General features: G+C 41.9%; 1 protein-coding gene across 2 annotated transcripts in view; it reads left to right on the forward strand.

The window, feature by feature from the left end:
* The window catches only part of ATP6V0A2 (ATPase H+ transporting V0 subunit a2), a 40,445-nt gene extending 26,094 nt beyond the window's left edge, over positions 1 to 14,351 (forward strand). For both annotated transcript variants that reach the window (XM_043902034.1, XM_043902035.1), the window contains 10 exons: positions 177 to 313; positions 821 to 1,008; positions 1,108 to 1,198; positions 2,444 to 2,562; positions 3,227 to 3,437; positions 4,119 to 4,238; positions 6,019 to 6,138; positions 8,567 to 8,684; positions 10,709 to 10,880; positions 11,489 to 14,351. In XM_043902034.1, the coding sequence (XP_043757969.1) occupies positions 177 to 313; positions 821 to 1,008; positions 1,108 to 1,198; positions 2,444 to 2,562; positions 3,227 to 3,437; positions 4,119 to 4,238; positions 6,019 to 6,138; positions 8,567 to 8,684; positions 10,709 to 10,880; positions 11,489 to 11,588 (1,376 nt within the window). In that variant the 3' untranslated portion in view covers positions 11,589 to 14,351. The remainder of the gene's footprint in view (positions 1 to 176; positions 314 to 820; positions 1,009 to 1,107; positions 1,199 to 2,443; positions 2,563 to 3,226; positions 3,438 to 4,118; positions 4,239 to 6,018; positions 6,139 to 8,566; positions 8,685 to 10,708; positions 10,881 to 11,488) is intronic.
* Positions 14,352 to 14,805: the final 454 nt, after the last annotated feature.

The raw sequence follows: 14,805 nt of genomic DNA on the forward strand, positions 1-14,805 counted from the left end.
AGCATGCAGTCTTAATCACTGGACCACCAGGGAAGTCCCTGAAGTGTTCTTTTTAACCTGTCAATTCTCTCCTGAAAATTTGGGAGAAAGTCAAGATCATTATATGGGGTCGTGTTTGCATTAACTAGAAATTTCTGCCTCTGCTGCCAATCAGAAATCTCTTGCATTTCTTGCAGCTCTCTTCACCATCATCACTTTCCCCTTTTTATTTGCCGTGATGTTTGGAGACTTTGGACATGGTTTTGTGATGTTCTTATTTGCCCTCCTGTTGGTGTTAAACGAAAATCATCCCAGACTAAATCAGTCACAAGAGGTAAAAACATAAACCCTCCAGCTCATTATCTCCAGTGAGGTAGCATTAGTAGTGATTACCTTCTGTTTGACTAGAAAAAGACGTTTAAAAATGTTTCATTTTTGGCGATAACTGTAACCCACCTGACAGACCTAGGTGGGGTGGGTCTTCATTCTTGTGTGATGGGAAGTTCCGTGCCATGAACTTGATTTTTATATATATATATACTTAAAGTGTTTATTTATTTGGCTGTGCTGGATCTTAGTTGCAGCATGTGGGATCTTTAGTTGCAGCATGCAGACTCTTAGTTGCAGCATGTGGGATCTAGTTCCCTGACCAGGGATCAAACCCGGGTCCCCTGCATTGAGAGTGCAAAGTCTTAGCCACTGGACTGCCACGGAAGTCCCCATGGGCTTGATTGTGAGCAGCCTGGAGAGGAGCAGTTAAGAATGTGTCCAGACTAACTCGATCACTTCAGCTCCTGTTCCCCATGGTGCTGTCTCACTCACCACACTTCGCTCCCCACAGATCATGCGGATGTTCTTCAATGGTCGCTATATCCTCCTGCTGATGGGGCTGTTCTCCGTGTACACGGGCCTCATCTACAACGACTGCTTTTCCAAGTCAGTCAACCTCTTTGGCTCCAGGTGGAACGTGTCTGCCATGTACAGCTCCAGCCACAGCCCAGAGGAGCAGAAGAAGATGGTGCTTTGGAAGTGAGTGTCTGCCCGGCTGCCAGATGGCGTCTGAGGTGGAGCGCGTCACTCCGAGGCCCCCCCATCACAGGAGGCCCTCACCCTTCTCTTGTGTTACAGCGACAGCATCGTCAGGCACCACAGCGTGTTGCAGTTGGATCCCAGTGTTCCCGGAGTGTTCCGAGGCCCTTACCCTTTTGGCATTGATCCCGTGAGTATACTCCTCCCCGTACTATCTCGAGTTTCTCACTAGTACCGCCTAATTTTTCAATGAAAGATGTTTTTAGTTTTGACCACTCCATGTGGCCTGTTCCCTTAGGAACTAAGGTCAGGGCCTTAGTTCCCTGACCAGGGATGCAGCACTTGCCCTTAGCAGTAGGACCTCAGAGTCCTGATCATTGGACCACCAGGAATTCCCAGGATCACCTACCTTTAACTGTCACAGAGGTTTCGCAGACTGTTTAGCACGGTGCAGGTGGTTTTACCCGAGGGGTTGGTTCTCGGGGGGTTTCTGCCTGGACGACAGAGGCTCACCGTGTATTCCGAGTCAGGCTGGTGTGCAGATGAAGCTGACAGTCCGTTTGAGAAGCCAGGATCAGTGCCTGAGTACAGGTCCACAGAGAGCTGGGGTCACTGTCTGTCCTACTTCCTGACCCCCTTTATTCTAGTGAAAAGTGCCATGAAACATGTGCTGCTTCTTCCGTTTCTTCTTTGTGCACATTAATTGTTTTTTTATCTTTGGTTTTAGAAATAGTGTGGAATTTTAGAATGGGAAAGGGAGCTTAAGCTTATCATGGTGCTTATTGAGGTGGTTGTTTGAAAGGGGAAAGGTGTGGGGAGAAGGAAAGAGAGGCAGTGCTCTGGGGCTGGGGCTGTCCGCACCTACCCGCCCCGCCTTGGGGCTTTCAGGCGGCTGGCTTATGAGGCCCAGGCAGCGTCTCGAGACTCAGGGTTCTTCTTGAGGAATCTCAGCCTTAGAAGAGTTTAGAAACTACCTCAAGGGACTTTGTTGGTGGTCCAGTGTCTCAGACTCTGCCATCCTGGTACAGGGGACCTGGGTTCAATCCCTGATCAGGGAACTAGATCTCACATGCCACAACTAAGAGTTCACAAGCCACAAGTAAAGATCCTGCATACTGCAGCTAAAACTGGTCTCAGCCAAATAAATAAAGCTATGTCAAAATTGGTTTGGAGGGAGGTGATACAGTAATGAAAAAAACTCACTGACAGAAGTCTATCATCCCTTAATCTGAGCTCTCCAAGGTAAGCTCTCTTCTAATTGTTTGTTCTTGTCTCTAAACATAATTTATATAATTGAATATTGTTGCCTCAGGTCTTAATATGATAGGAAACTTGAAGAAGCTTGACCACGGTTTACTTCAGGAATAGCACTTTCATCCTAAGGCAGTTGAAGGAAGCTAAGGTTTTCTTTTTTGGTGTTTTGTTTTGTCTTTAGATTTGGAACTTGGCCACGAATCGTCTCACTTTTCTAAACTCTTTCAAAATGAAGATGTCTGTGATTTTAGGGATTACTCACATGACTTTCGGAGTCATTCTGGGAATATTTAACCACTTGTAAGTACAGATTTTTTTTTAAACCAATATTTATAAGCCAGGTTTTTGGTATTAATATTTCTTAAATTTTGCTTGATGATAGACTGCCTAGATCTTAAAGGCAGCCAGTATGGGGGTATGTTGTATTCATATGATCCTGTTTTGATGATCAGTTTTTTGGCATCTTCTTTGATTCAGCAAATATTTGTTGAGTGTAGAGAATGTGCCTGGCACTGTTAGGGGTTGAACAGTGAGATCAGAAAAAAGTTTTCACCCTCATGGAGTTTTATGTTCAGGTGAGGTAGACATGCAGCATGTTCATTCACCTTTATTTCCAGAGGTGATTTTTGTCATATTTCTTTTTTATTTTACAAATCAAAAACTTTTGGTTTGTTTCTTACAGCTGGAATATTAGGAGTAAGAGTTGATGTCTTTTTTTTTTTTCTAATTGATAGGGAAATACTAGTCTTTTCTCTTGTCCTCACATCTTTTTGTGATTGTATCTGGATCATAACACAGATGATATGATTCTGAGATAGCCTTTGTCACGGAGAATTTAAGGTTAATTTACTCTTTACTTTTTATCTTAGTCCAGCTGCTTGTTGCCGCTAAGACCCTATGTAGCCAGATAAATAAATGTTAAAACATTTGTTCATGGGTTAATCAGTTTTGGTTTTTGCCGTAGGCATTTCAGGAAGAAGTTCAATATTTATTTGGTTTCCATACCAGAACTGCTGTTCATGCTCTGCATCTTTGGATACCTTATATTTATGATCATCTATAAGTGGCTGGTTTTTTCAGCTGAAACCTCCAGAACTGCTCCTAGCATTCTGATTGAATTTATCAGCATGTTTTTATTCCTGGCTAGTGACACAAGTGGTTTTTACCCAGGGCAGGTAAACAATCTTGTTTTTTTCCTTCCCCCATTCTTAGGGATTCAAAGGAAGTCCTCATGAGAGCCTTTTTGTTTCCATCAGTAGAATGATTAAGGGTGCTTCCCAAGGCCTCCCTGGCACTGAGGGGCTTTCTGTTTCTCTCTGTTATCATAGAGGGGTGTCATTCTGCCGTGAGTGCTATCTCCGGGGCTCTGGTCAGACTAATCCAAACTTGCTGCCACTCCTTAGCTGTCAGAAGTGGTGGGGAAAGAATGTGTTACTGGAGGGTTTCCGAGTACTGCTCATCTATCTGTCTTGCCAGTTTTTTTCTTTTTAAATTTTATTTATTTATTTATATTTAAATAATACCACTGAGTCACCAGGGGAAGCCCCTCTGGTTTCTTTAAAATCAATCTCTGACTCAGCCAGGCTTTCAGAGAACTGGCCCTTGGACCATGGCCCAAGGTCTTCTCCAGAACTGACTTTTCTATATAGATGCACATTTGTGTGATGCCACCCATATCAGCTATGAGTTTAAGAAACAGAAGGTGAAGACCCTCTGACAAATATGATTTAGCTTGCATTTACTGTATGTTCATTGCCAATAGACGTTCTACCTGATTGTCACTAGTGTCAGTGTACCGGTGACCCTGTGGGTACGTCTTTGCGTCTCATCTGGCCCCTCCCCGTCTGTCCCAACAGGAGCACATCCAGAGGCTGCTGCTGGCCATCACGGTGTTGTCAGTTCCCGTGCTTTTCTTGGGAAAACCACTCTTCCTGCTGTGGCTACACAAGGGGCGCAATTGTCTCGGGGTCAGCAGGGTAAGTGTGAGTTCGGATGCACATTTGCAGATGGTGAGCAAAGTCTGTTTTTAGCTGTGAAAAGTTTTGTAAGGAAAATACCTTCCGGACATTCCAGCGGCTGAGACTCCATGCTTCCTCTGCGGCGGGCATTAGTTCAATCCCCAGTCGGGGAACTAAGGTCCCGCTTGCTGTGCAGTACAGCCAAAGAAAGAAAGAAATAGATTGGGAAAAAAACAAAACACCTTCTGTGGGATCCAGGCTCTGATTTAAAAGCTACAGCTTCACTCACTGAGCACTCTGGTGTTGGTTGTTCTGCAGAGGTGTGGTGTCAGGAACCTCTACATCTGGGCATGGGAAACTGCCCCCCGTTAATGAACCCCAAACCTATCAGGAGGCTGAGCTGAAATCTTTCAGTGATGCTGGTCCTAACTGAAGTGTTTTTGTTCCTTATTCTTGCCTCTTCATTTTTTAAGGTGCTTTTTTAATTTAAGTAACATAATTAAAGAAAATTTGGGAAATACAGAAAATAGTGCCTTGAAGTTTTCCTATACAGTTGTAAACAGTGTTAACCATTTGTTGAGTTTCTTTTCAGACTGTTTTCTTGTTTGTCTAGTTTCTCTTTTTGTTTCTTTTTTTAAAAAATTCTGGGGCTGGGGTGGGAGAAATATTGTGGTAAAATGTACGTGATGTCAATTTTCCATCTTACCCGGTTTTAGGTGCACGGTTCAGTGTACATCTAAAGTACACATAGGCATTAAGTATTTCACACTGTGCATCCAACCTCCCACCGTCTCCAGAACTCTTCCATCTTCCTAAACTGAGACTTCATATCCATTAACACTAGCTCCCCATTTCTTCTCGCCCCAGCCCTTGGCAACTGCCCTTCTACTTTATGTGTGTACGAATTTGACTGCTTTAGGTATCTCATACAAGTGGAATCAGGTAATATTCTCCTTTTATGACTGACTGACTTTATTTAGCATAATGTCCTCAAGATTCATCTATGTTGTAACCTGTGTCTGAATTTCCTTCCTGGGAATTCCCTGGTGGTCCAGCAGTTGGGACTGTGTGTGCTCACTGCCGAGACTTGCCTGGGTACAATCCCTGGTTGAGGAACTAAGATGCTACAAGCTATATGGTGCCAAAATATAAAAAAGGAAGAAAAAGAATTTCCTTCCTTTTTTTCCCCCCACTTTTTGACTGCACTCCATAGTATGTGGGATCTTTGTTCCATGACTAGGGATTGAACCTGTACCCCTTGCATTGGAAGATGGAGTCTTAACCACCAGACCACCACGGAGGTCCCTTCCTTCCTTTTTAAGGCTGAATAATATTCCATTGTGTGGATAGACTACATTTTGCTTCTCAGTTCATCCATGAATGGGCACTTGGGTTGTTTTCACCTTTAAGCTGCTGTGAACAATGCTGCTCTGAACATGGATATATAAATACCTATTGGAGTCTTCAGCTTTCAGTTCTTTTGGGTATATACTAGAAATGATCGTTCTTTGTTTGATATTTTGGGGAGCCACTGAACTATTCCACAGTGGCTACACCATTTTACGTTCCCATCAGCAATGCACAAGAGTTCTTCCACACCCTAATCAACACTTACTTATTCTCTGCTTTTTTTTACAACAGCCATCCTAGTAGGTATAATATGCTTATTTTCTTTTAAAGGGCTTTTTAGTCCTGAAGAGCTGAATCTTTAACAGAATTGAAGGGGTTCTGACTTTGATGTTGTCACAACCTTGTGATTTTAAAGGCACTGACTCTGTTTTCTTTGGGTTGTTTTTAGAGTGGCTACACACTTGTAAGGAAAGATAGCGAGGAGGAAATTTCTTTGCTGGGAGGCCAAGACATAGAAGAGGGGAACAACCAAATGGAAGATGGATGCAGAGAAGTGATGTGTGAAGAGGTAACCTTTTCAGTTACTGTTGATGTGAGGAGCCAGATTTGCACAGAGATGATCGTCACAACGAGAGTGCTAAGAATCACCTTTTTTTAAAAATTAATTTTAACTGGAGTCTAGTTGACTTACTGTGTTAATTTCAGGTGTACAGCAAAGTGAATCAGTTTTACGTACATGTATCAGTTCAGTTCAGTCACTCAGTCGTGTCTGACTCTGCGACCTCATGGACTGCAGCTCACCAGGCCTCCCTGTCCATCACCAACTCCTGGAGTTGCTCAAACTCGTGTCCATCGAGTCGGTGATGCCATCCAACCTCTCGTCCTCTGTTGTCCCCTTCTCATCCTGCCTTCAACCTTTCCTAGCATCAGGGTCTTTTCCAGTGAGTCAGCTCTTTGCATCAGGTGGCCAAAGTATTGGAGTTTCAGCTTCAGCATCAGTCTTTCCAGTGAATATTCAGGACTGATTTCCTTTAGGATTGACTGGTTTGATCTCCTTGCAGTCCAAGGACTCTCAAGAGTCTTCTCAAAAACCACAGTTCAAAAGCATCAGTTCTTGGGTTTATATATGTGTCTATGTGTGTGTATATATATAAGCTTTCTTTGTATATGTCCATTTAGATTCTTTTCCCATATAGGTCATCACAGAGTACTGAGTCGAGTTCCCTGTGGTATACGGGAGGTCCTTATTAGTCGTCTGTTTTGTATATAGTAGTGTGTATGTGTCAATCCCAGTATCCCAGTTTATCCCTTCCCCCACTGTCCCTTGGTAACCATACATTTGTTTTCTGTATCTGTGACTCTGTTTCTGTTCATTGATAGCAATCATCTTAAACATCAAAACTCAAAGCAAAACAACCGTTCCTCAAAGCTTTCCAAATACTATTCTCTTCATAGAATTGTCATCATAAGGATTTGGGGTTAACATTTAATGGTTCTCAGTCTTACAATGGGATTTATAGCATTAACATCACAAGTTGTGATATTAAATGATTTAAGGTGTTGTGAACATTGCTTTCAGAAGATTCTCATCTCCATGAGAACTTCTCCATAGTTGTAAGAAAGAGACCCTGTTCACTGGCTTCGGGGGAGTCTGCTGGCTCAAATCAGGACGAGGGGAGAGTGGGCCTCAGGCTGGTGAGGCTCTGCTTGGGTTTTCTTCACAAGTTTGCTTCACATTCTGAAGCCAGTTGGCCCCACGGTGTTGAAACTGGAGCCACAGTGAGCACTGAGCCCATTTTCTTCAGTCTTTCAATCAGAGAAAAACACTGTTACCTGCTTGTTACCATGAGGAAGAAGCCCAAGGAAGTGCTGTGATCGGCCTGGCTGGCGTCACTCACCATCCCCAGACCAGTGACTGCTTTAGTTGTCTGCACGGGCTGCCACAACCTCACACTCGGAGGCTTAAACTGAAGAAATTTATTTCTCACGGTTTTGGAGGCCAGATGTCCAAGGTCAGGGTGTTGGCAGAGTCAGTTTCTCCGGGGGCTGCTCTCTGTGGCTGTGTCCCCACACGGCCTTACTGCTGTGCATGCATCTCTTGTTGTCTCCTAAGACATCAGTCCTACTGGATCAGGCCCCAACCTTATGACCTCATTTAACCCTAATTACCTCCTTAAAGGCCCCATCTCCAAACATACTCATGTTTGGGATTAGGGCTTCAATGTACAACTTTTGGAGGGGACATATTTTAGCTAATAATGACTGGCTATGGATCCAGGGTGAGATGGGAGAAGAAGCATTTCCTCCCAAGGAAGGGAAGCACAGTCCTGGTGGACAGAACCAGCATGTCTGCTGCTCTTGTCTACTTTAGTTTCTTGGAAAATTTTTTGGCTGTTCAATGAGGACGAAAAAGATTTCTTACAGTCAGCCTTTTGTAATTATTATGTAATTTAGTGCTTTAATTTGAGACAATTAATAATTAACTTTCTAAGGTCATAAAAAAACAAAAAGCAGACCTAGAAGAATGTGAGAGGCATCTTGCCCAGTGTTCTACAGTCTTTTCACTTTTAGGGACTCTCTTTATAATTTCTTGTTCTCAGACTCATATTAAGATGCTCTTATCCATTAAACACATGTACATTCACAGTCTTCTAATCTTGTGGTTGGTGGATGTCTGGATTTTCATGATACGTTTTATAATTACTAAGAGTAGCTCAAGAACCTCATTGGGCTGTCTGAGGGCCATGGCGGTTGTGGCATCAGAGTTCCAGTCCAGCACCCTCAGTTTACCTGTGGGGTCACATTCTGGGGACGGGGGAGTGGGAGCTCCGTAGATCGAAAGCTGGGTAGTGGCAGAGCTGTGAGCAGAACTCAGATCTCATGAGTCCCTGTCCCTCACGCTGCAGCACGTCCTCAGCAGCATTCCAGAAGCCAGTCCTGTCACTGTCATGCATGTCATGTACAGAATCTAACCCAGCTTGTGTCATCTCTTGTAGTTTGATTTTGGAGAAATATTAATGACCCAAATAATTCATTCCATTGAGTACTGTCTGGGATGCATCTCCAACACTGCTTCGTACCTGAGGCTCTGGGCACTCAGTTTGGCTCACGCACGTAAGTTTCTGCTTCGACCTGCAGTTCCCAAGCTCAGCCAAGACACCCCTCAGCACCTCAGTTAACTCATGGGGGCACTGTGGGACACTAAAAATTTTTGATGGGAAGGGCACCGTCTACGATACTGTGTGAATGGGGACGGTTAGGTTGTTTGGACTTGACTACACTGCCCTGGGCTCCTGGGTATTTCTTTTGACTTCAGGGTGCTGTGGAAAAAAATCACTGGGACACGAGTTGTTTTGAGAACTGAGAAGGCTTAGGAACTTCTGGCATAAGCATTTTACTCCCTCTGCTCTGACCATTATTGTTTTTGTTTTTACTGTTATTTTAATTCAGCCCTGCCTCACCAAGTGTGACGGTCTAGTTATGTCAAGCTAGTCCTGAAACAATGCTGATGAATAGTTTTTGATTACAGGCAGTCCTCCTTTTGCATGCTCTGGTGATGCATGGATTTCAGTTACCTCCATTTACTTAAGTCTCACCAGCCACCGAAAAACACGATTGAAATTTCAGTTTCTACAATAAAATCTGAGTATATGGGTACAAAGCGCAGGCTTCACTGCTGGCCTTTTAGCCTACAAGTCACTACGTAAATAATACACATGCACATCATGACCAGAAACCAGTGACATCACTTTTTCAGAGCCCATTGTGATTGGTCCCTGTGTTTTTTCACTTTCTTATGCATTTATAAACAAGAATAAGAGTGTTTTCATGTTTTGATAATTTTGAAAGGTCCCAGAACAACTGTCATTTTCCCCATTGGTCCCTGAACCTGCTGCTCAGTTTGTGCCCAGACAGCAAAGCACATGGTGGTGTTGCCTCCTTGTGGGCCAGTGGTAAACTTACCTGGCATTTAAAAATGGATCACTGAACTGAGGGAATTGGCCAACAAAGATGAAAAAATGCACCAGAGAAACAAACAATGATATGTTGGAAGTGAAATGCAAACGGAATGTAACAGGAGTTTAGGAGAAAGAGCTGACGTGGGGGTGGTGACTGCTGCTGTGAAATTTGCAGCCAGAGGAACTTAGTAACGTACGGAAGATGCTGGTGTCCCGGAAGTGATGCCGCAGAAGCTCTAGGAGGTATTTCAGGACTTGGAAGGTGCAAAGCACGCTGTAGATGTTGGTCCAAACTTGGAAAAGAGTAGGACAGCACGCTAAGTATTAGGGAGAATGCTTGCTCTGTGTCCAGGTGCCTGGCTCTCCCAGGTCACATGAGAAGAAGGCTGTTCAAATCACCCTTGGTAAGTTCTTCTTACCAAAACCCCACAACAATTTAATACTCAGTGTTTCTAATGTTTAAAAGATAGATTCGCTCTTTTTCTTCCATTTCCTTATGCATTTATAACCAAGAATAAGAGAATGTTTTAATGATTTGACAGTAATTTTGAAAGGTCCCAGAACAACTGTCATTTTCCCCATTGACCATTAAGGATGCTTTTGCTGGTCACTGTTCTGCCCCTGCTCCATTGTGCAAAGACTATCTGTACTTGTGAAAATCACCAGGTGATAGAGGTGTTCTTTTGCTGGTTGGTACACTGATATTTTTATAAGCATAGCCACAAGTTGAGACTTTTCTGGTTGGAGGGGAAGCTGTGGTCCACCATCTTCTATTACAGAGGAGGAGACTAAGGCCCAGTGAGGTACGGTGCTGGCGCTGGATCACCCGCCTGGTCAGTTAGTGGTGGCCGAGTCAGGACTGATGCCCAGCTTCCCACTGCCTGATCCAGGGCTGCACTGGGACTGAGCCAGCCAGATCCCATCTGGGTCAAGATCTCTCCTTGGCAGGCAGGCAGACCTCTGATTTCTCTGGTATGTCAAGTCATCCTCCACATTTGAGATGATCAGGTTGCTCACGTAATTTTTACATGAGGAGCAGATTATATCTTTTATGGGTGTGTATTTATTTTAGGGATAACAATTCAGAATTTCTCAGAAGGAAACTCAGTCTAGCTAGCTAATGGCAGTGACTCACTGAAGGTCTACAGAGGTTAACTCTACAAAATGCTTCCCACGCAGAGTTGTCTGAGGTCCTGTGGGCCATGCTGATGCACGTCGGCCTCCGGGTAGACACAACCTACGGGGTCTTGGTGCTGCTCCCAGTGATCGCTCTCTTTGCAGTATTGACAATTTTCATCCTTTTGATCATGGAAGGGCTTTCTGCATTTCTTCATGCCATCCGCCTCCACTGGTGAGTTTGGAATTGAGCTTCGGAACTGTTACTTAAGACGATAATACCCCCCAGATATATATACACATAGAACATTTCCAGTAATATGTATGTGTATATACATTATTTAGGCTAGTTCTTTCCTTCCCAGTATTGAGATCTGTATTCTGATCCTCTGAGTTAAAATTCTGTTTTGTTTCTGAGCTGTTGTCCCTGACATGTAAAAAGCAAGTTTATGCTTGATGAATAATTATGTGTATTTAATATTTTCAACTCACTTTGGGTGTGACAGTTTACTTTATCTCACTGTAAGCCATATTTCTTAATGTTTTACATTATATGTCAGATTACTTGTCTGTGTGTCCAGTTACAAGGAGAGAGGTTCCTAATTCTCATGTGAATGTCCATAGAGTGGGAGGTAACATGAGGTGTCAGCATTTCCTTCATGAGAAAGCCAACAAAGGGTCAGTGTGTGCGTGTATTTTATCTCAGTAAAAGTGTTTGTGCCAAGAGCATATATGGAATGAAGCATGTTTGGAAGTACAGAAACTTTTTTAACTTAGTATATGTTTTAAGAAATGTAGGAAATGTTATTCAGAATCTTTCATTAATACTTTTTTTTTTTTTAGGGTAGAATTTCAGAACAAATTCTACATTGGTGCAGGCACCAAATTTGTTCCTTTCTCATTCAGATTACTTTCTTCGAAGTTCAGTGATGACCTGGCGTGATCATATTGCAGTATCCAACAAGCTTTCAGATTTAGGAGAATTATCATGTTGTAGAATTCCTTATGTTAAATTGATGATAGGAAAAATTCCATCTTCATTAATTGCCTTATGAGATAGCCAAATCTGTAAGATATACCTCTTCCTCATATGTTAAATATTTTGTAAACTTTCTCAATTTCAGATATATAAATTTCTTTCAGTTTTTATGATGAGCAAATGTAAGTTCATGCAAAAGTTATGTTATGGTTGTTTTTTAAAAATACAGGCGTGGGAGAGAGAAGCTAATTTTGAATGGCGAATTGAAAATAGTCTTAGATATTTGATTCCTTTTCATTTTATTAAAAAAAAAAAAAGAAAAAAGCCAGACTTATTCTGTCACCTGAAGTTGTCAGATAATATTTTCCAACAGCTGAAGCTAAGTAGTTTAAAAAAAATTTAATGACGGATAACAGAAGATTCACATTTATTATATTTTGCTTAATTAAAAGTATACAAACTTTTTTATTGTATGCTATCTAGAATTACAAGTAGAATTGTTTCTACAGTTTTGTCTTGTTTTAATAATTGGAGAAAATGGGATAAAATAACATGCAACAAAATGGTTATCCCACTTGTATATTTTTTTAAAGCCTTTTATCCTGTTATCCTTACATAAAGCCAATTATGATAATTGTATATTTGAGAAGATAAACTGTGTACTGAGCCTTAAAATCCAGTGTGACTTTAGAAGACATAATATGGATATCTGAATTCAGTTGGCTGATGTTCCTGAACCAAAAAGGGTTTATACTAAGTGAAGAAGGAAAGGTAAAAAGTAGTATTTTGTATATTTTTATAATAAAATATAAATTAAGATATTTTACCAAGAAGAGGTCACACCTGTCCTTCAGAACAGTATAATTATAATGTTCCACTTTCAGACTAATTCCAAATAAATGTCTGATAAAGGCACTTAAGAGTTAAACTTTTAAAAGCTACTGAGATCAGTTGAACACCAATTCTTACTAAGCCATTAATGTATAATCTTCAGTTTAAATTCATCTTTTCACTTGACGTTTGAGTCAGTCCAGTTGAACATTTTTATCTGTCCTGTGTTCTTATAAGTTATGTTCATTTTTCATATTTTACTGTAATGGGTTTTAGATATTTATTTTCAAAAAGAAACCTGCAGTGTTTTCCCTTTCTTAACATTTTGAGTAATTCACATGAAGAGACCTGCTTATTTCCTTCACCCTGGCTGGTAGGAGAGAGTTTGGGACTTTCATTACAAGCTAAGATCATGGTGGCCCTGAATTTAAGTGTATCTTTTCAGGTGATTTCAAGGCCTGTTTGCTGAGGGGCATGAAGTGAACATCATGACATAATGGTGACTCTAACATTAAACCTTTTTAATTGTAGTCAAGATTACATGCTACTCCTCCATGAGATATTGTCCGTCATCTTAAAATATACAAAGTGATACTGATGAAACTTAAAAATGATTCTGCTCTCAATGTTAAATTTCCCCAGAAAGATAAAAGGTTAGACACTTCTGTTGGGTGAATACAAAATGTGGTTAATGCCTTGCAGGCTCAGACTTGTCTCTCACCACTTTACCTTTATCAGGGCATAGAAGAGAGAGTGAAGAGTCACTTTTCAGTTGAAACCTATGTAGTAGTTCTGTAGAATGTAACGATATTATTAAACACAAATTGTTAGTTCTAATTTTTGTGAAAGAACTCTCAAGAATTAGAGTTTGATGACATCTTGCAGGCTTCAGGGTAAATTTTCTTTCTTTATATAGTTACTGGTTCTAATGTCATGTTACCAGAGCTGTTGCTCTGTTTTGTTTGCAAGTGATTTGGTAGAAATATTATGTATACGGTTGTTAAGATGTAACTTCGTTCCTGTGATAGCAAACTTCCAGAGGAAAAACCGTCAATTGTCTGGATGATGCCAAGTATCTGTTTATTTCACCAACTCGAAATGTCACTACTGCCACATTCTCTACTTTCCATTCAGCTGTTCATTCTAAAATAAAAATCCCAGGGATTTCTTCAGTAAAATAGAGGTTGATTTTGCCCTGCAAGGATGAAGAGGGTCCTTGTATTGGTGTGATCGTGCTGAATCAAGGAGTGCAAAGAGGGTTTGTTGGAGGTCATGCTGAGCCTTGGACTGGCCATTCATCATAGGTAGGACTTTTAGGGGAGTCACCTTTCACTGAAAGCTCCTTGGTCCTCATTACGGAATGAGTATTTTACAACACTCTGATCTCAGTTTTCATTCTGCAGTAGTTAAGGCATAGATTGTGTATAGCATTAGGTAACTTTTATGTTTACAAATTAAAAATTCAGACACTCTAGGGCCTGATTCATTTTGGAAGAGAAATAACAACATCAACTGTTTCTCAGCCTGCATTTACAAACAACCTTATTAAATTTAAAGCCAGGTTTGCTTGCATGCCATCTGGTGTAACTAAGCAAGAAATCTTAGTTCAAGATGATGAAAATAAGACAGTTTGGAGTGATAATTTTTCAACACCCAGGCTGAACTTTGGTTTAGAATTTTAATACTTAGAACATTCCACTTGTTCCTTGATGTGAAAATCCAGTAAGAAGGCTAGCTAGATTCAGCCCAATTCTGAATCTAGGGGCTCAGTTCTGTTAGGGGAAAGGACTGAACAAGTTAAAAAGATCCACAAATGCATGAGAGGACAAATTTGCATCTTCCTATCAGTATTCAACTTCCCTTTACTAATGAAAAATAAATATATTTTTGAGATGGCGGGTGTTTTGCTTTATTATGCTTTGGCTTGGCTACAAAGCCTTTGATCCTGTAGCCAGTTTCCCTTCTTGGGGCTCCCCCCTCCCTGACCCTGGTACACCGTAAGGAACTTGCCCCTTCTTGGAAGTCTTCGCTATGTATTTGCTCTTCTGACGCCCATTGATCCAGAGCGACCGAGGGCTCAGACTGAAGTCCTTTTGCCTCGCGTCCAGTTTTCCCTCTACCACCTCCGAGATGCCGAGGCCAAACGTCTGTCACCTGTTTTGCCCGTTCTCTTGACAGTGCGGGCGGGACGTTCCCAGACAGGCTGGCGGTGGAAAAGCAGGAGGCCTTGCGCATCCAGCACCTACAAGGCTCCTGGCGCACTTACAGGCCTGCAGACCCTCGGCGGCTGAGACTGGCGCTGGCCCGTCTTTAAATCCCCTTGCATAAGGCCGCCCTGCTCACCTCGGTC

Source organism: Cervus elaphus, chromosome 5 (genome assembly GCF_910594005.1).
Source record: "Cervus elaphus chromosome 5, mCerEla1.1, whole genome shotgun sequence".
Taxonomy (NCBI): Eukaryota; Metazoa; Chordata; class Mammalia; order Artiodactyla; family Cervidae; genus Cervus; species Cervus elaphus.